The sequence below is a fragment of the Camarhynchus parvulus genome, chromosome 1 (genome assembly GCF_901933205.1).
Source record: "Camarhynchus parvulus chromosome 1, STF_HiC, whole genome shotgun sequence".
Lineage (NCBI taxonomy): Eukaryota > Metazoa > Chordata > Aves > Passeriformes > Thraupidae > Camarhynchus > Camarhynchus parvulus.
Window position 1 is genome coordinate 89,101,478 of NC_044571.1, and position 6,000 is coordinate 89,107,477.

The following is a 6,000-nucleotide window of genomic DNA, read 5'->3' on the forward strand; positions in this document are numbered from 1 at the left end:
TGAAAGCAAGTAATTTGTTTATAGCTGTAGTTGCTGAACTGTGAGGCCTCAAGATGGTCTCTTGCTCCTGCCTGCCTGTGTTCTGCTTTAATACCCATGTTTTTCATCTCTGTCTTGTCCAGGTATTTGTATCTGCTTTTCTCCAATGATGATCTTCTACCATTAGACAACTGGGTTTTTAACACAGAAGCTCATCCTCTGCCTGTTTTACATTTAGCCAACACCACACTGTCAGGAAATCCTGCATATCGATAAAAACAGCTCTATGAAGAGGAAGAGAGACTGTTTTCAGCTCTGTTTTGTTTACATGGACTACTTGAGACTTTAGCAGGAGGGGAGACAGACAGACAGACACTTGGTAAACCTAGACCCCCGAGTCAAGCAAGTATTGGCATGGGAAATGAAGCTCTTCAACATATAAATAAGTTAAAAGTTCTGTTTTATACATGACCAAAACACACGAGTGTGATTTTTGCAGGACGGGGACTTCACACGCTTTGAACCCTGGCAAGACATGGAATCTACAGATAATATTAATGCAGCAGCATGAGGAAGAAGAGGCTTTCCCTTCCAGGGAAAGGAACTTGCTGCTTGCTGTTGCAAGGAACAACACACAGTCACCTCTTCAGATTGGGTGGGTTCCAAATACCTAGGTTTTCTTTTCCTTTCTTTTTTTCTTTTTTTCAAAATTTTTTATGATGGCATGAACAAAGCAACACCACTGCACCAGCAGCATCAGGATTTGAATTTCTTTCTGTACCTGTCTGAATTTTCTAAGGAGCATCTGTCCAGACTGGCAGCCATTCTCAGAGCCTCTTATCTGTTAGACCTAAAGTACAAAAAATATTGCCTCCTCATTTTCCCTTTTCAAAGTAATGCTTATATCCAAAAAAGAAAAAACAATTAGTAAGCATTTGGTTTGTAGTTCACTGTCAGCAGAGTGGGCTTAGTTCATTTGGCAAGCTCAGTCAGAGTCTGGAGCATATCACTGGAGTAGGAAGGAGCCTAAGTTTCCCTTCCTCACAAATTATGTGACATGAAAAAACCATTCTCCTCTTAGTCCTGGTTCTTTTAGCTAAATAAACAGAGATGACAACATGAGCATAACTGTTTCATGATTTATATAGGAGGATACAGTATATGGAACTAAAAGAAGCTCCCCTTGAGCTAAGCAGTGAGAACTTGCTGCTCTGTATTTTTGTACACAATCTGTTACATTTCATTCTTTGGATACTATTCACAGAACCTTCTTCACAGGTATATGTGTGTCTGACTGAAGCCTAAAACTGCTTTTGATTTACTTTACAAAACTTGCTTTTCTTCTGGGTGCGCCAGTACAAATCCAACATGATCTTTGGAAGCAGCCTAACATCTCTTATATGTGACTGGAAAAAGAAACTGAAAAGTCTCTTCTTTCATTAATTTATGATGCTGCTAAATGCATGGAGTGTTTTCAAGTACTTCATGGTTCGGCTGGATAGTATCCCTTAAATGGAGTCTTTTTCAGTCTTCATTTATTTGCTAAAAAAGTTTCATCTTTCCAGATTTTTTATCTTTTCAGTTTTGTCTTCCTCCATCTCTTTTACTGTTGTTCAGAATAATTACAGCTCAAACTATTCTTTTTATTCGTCTATATAGCTCTCAGATCTTTTTGCCATGGTGACTGGCTCCTTTGCTGACAAACAGCCTGCAGGTTTCCCTCCTAATTAATGCACAGGTTGAGTCTTTAAAAAATCTTGATGATGTTTTTTACTGAAGCAAGTGGGAGAACTCTTTAGTGAACTACAGCAGTACAGCATCAGATTTAAAGGGAGTGAGTGCTGTTTTCCCTCCTCAAAAATGTTTTTATATGAAGTTTTAAAAAAAAAACTTAGCTCCTTATCATGTTATATTACATCTGACTGTAGAGTTTCCCCCCAAAATCACTCTTCATTTGTCAGTGTCACTAACTTAGACATAGAAATCATCATAGGATCTAAGTAAAAATGCTGTCAGATGCTTTTTTTCCAGACAGTTACTTTAGTTTAAGAGGAAGAAAACATGGGGCTTGGGAAAAGTTTGAGTCTCAATGTTTGTACCTTAATAGCAGTTACTTTGTTACTGTAATTTGCAGCAGTATCCTAAAAATAATTTGAGAACTTGTAAAGTAATCGGTATAGTAAGTAATACTGATTTCAGTAATTGTTTATTTAAAATTAGAAGTCGCTTAATAAATGGATTCTTCTTACTGGCCCCACATTAATTTATTTTTCTAATTATTATTCAGTGACTTACTGAAGAACTAGTAATTTTTCATTTTCCCAAGTTCAGATATGCTGTGTTTTCAAATTGTTTTTCTGATCCTATGAGAACTGTTATTGGTTTAAAACTGCACTCGATTGCCTTGTTCTCCTACATGTCTCTGGGTATGTAGAAGAAAGAGGAAAAGCAGACCTTTCTGTTAAGAAAGAAAGAAAGAATTAAAAATAAAAAAGCCCTTTCTGCCCCATAGACCTGTCCCTGCACTCCTCCTGGTAAATGCAGGTGTAGAGTGGCTGCCAGTCTGTTCAGAGAAATGTCAAGGAGTCCCAGAAACAGCAAACTTGCTTCTCCTCCTCCATCCCCCTCTTGTGAATTAAAGAGGAACCCTTCAAATTTTACTTCTCCATGAATCCCAGTGGGTTAACTTATTGCCACAAGAATGCCTGAATTGAAGACTAAGCCATTTCATGTTATGGGATGGTGTTCTTCTCAAAGTAGATGTACAGTACCGCTGTTTCTTCTCTGTGTAGATAAGCAGCAGGAACCAAATAAAGAACACTTGTTTCTTGTTTTCCAGTTACCCCAATAACAGTCAGTTTATTCTCCATCACTCTTTAAAATACCAACTGGCCTTTTTCTCCAAAAGCTAATGATGTGCAGAGTCTATAAAAAACAATGCATTTTAAGGACTAATTACTGTGACTTTCATAAATTTCATCCTGAGATTTCCTAGATCAAGCAGAGTTTGGAGGTTATGCGTTCTGGCCGAGGTACATGCTTAATTACCAAGCACCACAGATACTGAAACTTCTGACTGAAGTGATGTGCCCTCCTTCTGAGTCCTTCACAGAAAAATAGGTTCTGATCTGCAAAATGGCATTATGTGCAACCCAAAGTTCAGACTGTTTTCCCTCTGGGTACATAAGGTACAGTAGAATGTTGCCATTTCATTCTCTTGCTGCTGTCTTACTTTCTTGAAGACAAGAGTGTAAATTTAAGCACAAAAATGACTTTTTAGTCCTAGCTGTTTCTGAGTCTTGCACTGTACTCTCTAACAAAACAATCCTCATTTTCTCTAGGTAGCTGTCCCATTTTACAACTTCTACAATACCCTCTCCCCTTACAGAATAAAACAAAAACCAGAAAATCATGTGCATTTCTGGCACACTGGATTTGGGCAAGAGCCTGGAAATCCTAAAATTGTCTATTTCCTGTTTGCATGCAGTCAAAACAAGGATGTATGGTTCTTTTCCTAATCGAAGCCTCAAACTTGCCTGTTGGTTGGGATCTGCCAGTAGTACTTTTTTTTCTAACAATTAGAGCTTGGCTTTTCAAAGAGGCCAGATTTCTGCAGCTTCCATTAACAACCCTGGAGCTGTGCATGTCCTGCAGTCAAGAAGTCAACTTCTTAGAATTGTCCTCTAAATAAAAAAATACCTTGAATGATATTCTGAGTGTTAATTTTGCTGCACAATATAGTCCTTCAAACTGAATGTTCAAGGAAAGTATAGAAAATAGCAAGTGCCCTGGAGTAGAAGGAAGAGCGAGTAGTTCCATGTGCCAGTCACACCTTTGCTGTTCTTTCAGCTCTCTGCTCCAGATGTATGGATCACTGTGTTCTAGCTCCCAAACACTGACACATTCCCTCACAGTATTTTACAAGATTTGAATATTGCCTGGGTTCTGAAAAGTAACAATAATTACACACTCCCTGTAATGCCATCCTTTAAGGTTAGAGGTGCACCCCTAAGCAAAGTCCTGTTGGTATTTACACTACTAAGCCTAGCTCATGTTTATAAGGGGACAAATAAGAAACAGGCTTCTTGATGCCAGAGAAAAATGAAAGCAAGCTCTTGATCCACACTGTAGTTGGCAAATGAGTTCACCCTGAGTAAGACATCCCTCTTTCACTCCTTGAATTTTGAGAAAAGCAGTCTTCTGACTCAAGAGTTTGAGTTGCCATACAAAGAGGAAGCCCAGGCTCTCTTGCAAGTTGTGTGCAAGCTGTAGCAGAGATGATAAGCACGAGCTGCTTCAGCTGTCAGCACCTTCTAACAAACTGCTCTGTAATTACCCAGGAAAGTTGGGAACCACCAAAGTCAGAGGACACAGCCTGACCTGTTACAGTGAATTGTTGCCTTTAATCCTAATTGCTTGGTGGAAGTTGGATTTGCATTCTGCCTTTATTCTTGCTTTGTCTAAAACTGACAGAATTTTTTTTTCCTCCAAAATAATAAAAGGGCAAAAGTCTATCTTCTGATGTGGAAACCTTCTGCCTCTGACCTGGAATCCTGCATATGTACTTTTTACAGATTAAAAAAATAATATTGTATATAAAAAAGATTGAATAAAGAATGTCTTTAAGTGAAAAGAGTGTATTTTTTGTCCTTTGCCTCCAAAAGCAGCATGCTGTAGCACTGAAGTGTGAAGCTGACCCTATTCCAAAGGCATGGTGGTGCTGCAACTTTTTTTTCCCCCTGCAGCTCTACTAAGGACTTTGTCAACGTAAACATGTATCAAGACCCCCTGTTGCAAAATTAAACCCCTGTACTTGTTTCTGACAGGTCCCGGTAGTGCACAGATGGCTCTCAAGATGCAGCTTCATGCATAACACTTTGAGGCTGTTCCTGGGTGTCATTGTGAAAGCCAGCAAACCTCACAAAAGTTTGAGATTTCTCCCCATTTCTCAAATTGTGTGAAAGTGGCTAAAAGGTCCAAAGATCTTTTTAGATGAGGGTAAAGGGTCAGACAGACAAGCAGTGGTACTAAATAATTAAGCCACCAGGTTAAACCCCCAGCTTTTCTTGAGACTTCAGTAGCCAGTGAGTTGGGCAATAAAGTCTGTCCGTCCATTCCTCTGCTGCCTGGGAAATGGAAAAAGTTTCCAATTAAGTGTTATTCACAGGGAAACTGGTATGGGGAAATGGCTTCAACTGGGCTTGTTTTCCCCCTGCACCTTGAAACTCTCTGGAACTGCTGCTTTAGCTCTGTTTTTTCCAGTACAGCCAGTGGATAACCAGATTTGCTTTCTGATTCACATTAACTGTAGATAATCCTTTCTGTCTGACATCACCCATGTTGCTCAAACATGGTACCTTGTTTTGGGGATGCAATGATCATAAGAGGAAATTGCCTCCAAAGTGCCATAACTGAGTGCAACACATGGCTCCTGCTGCACTGCCATGCCATCCACCTTGAGATTCAGATTTCCATCGATGTGTTGCTCCATAGCTTCTTGCACTGGCATGTTCACACTGCACCCGGCTCCCAACTGCGGCGTCACTTCCAAAGCAGCAGCATTTGCATCCCTTGATCTCCCTGTGATGTCCTCAGCCCCTGAACCACCTCACTGGGATTCACTTGCTGTAGCAAAGTGTGTCCTGTCCTTTGTGATTGCACTGCATTGTCTGTGCCTCTTCAATAGTGAAGTGCTTCCCGCCTCTGCTTCCACCTCCTCTGAAACAGACATTCTTTTCCATGTTCTCTGCCCAAGGGATATATATATAGGGAATATCCTCTTTCATCTCTCTGCTGGCGCTCTGCCTGCATGTCACCCACCCCCCCTCCGTTCCCTTGCAGACTCTGTGATTGTGTGTGCTCCTTCCTGGAGACCATGTGCCTTTCCTATGCATATTAATTAGCTGTATTTAAAAATCCTGAAATTAATCCTTTAATGGATTATTTTTAGCCTTTGTCTTGTAGCTCTGGGAGCTGGCTTCTCTCAGTACAAAGTCATAGGCTTTCTGTGGGCTTTGGAAA

The 6,000-nt window shown here is 40.2% G+C and overlaps 1 protein-coding gene across 1 annotated transcript in view; it reads left to right on the plus strand.

The window, feature by feature from the left end:
* The window catches only part of MAN1A2 (mannosidase alpha class 1A member 2), a 133,931-nt gene extending 129,325 nt beyond the window's left edge, over window positions 1-4,606 (plus strand). The window contains exon 13 of the mRNA XM_030962387.1: window positions 123-4,606. Coding sequence (XP_030818247.1) covers window positions 123-255 — 133 coding nt within the window. The 3' untranslated portion in view covers window positions 256-4,606. The remainder of the gene's footprint in view (window positions 1-122) is intronic.
* Window positions 4,607-6,000: the final 1,394 nt, after the last annotated feature.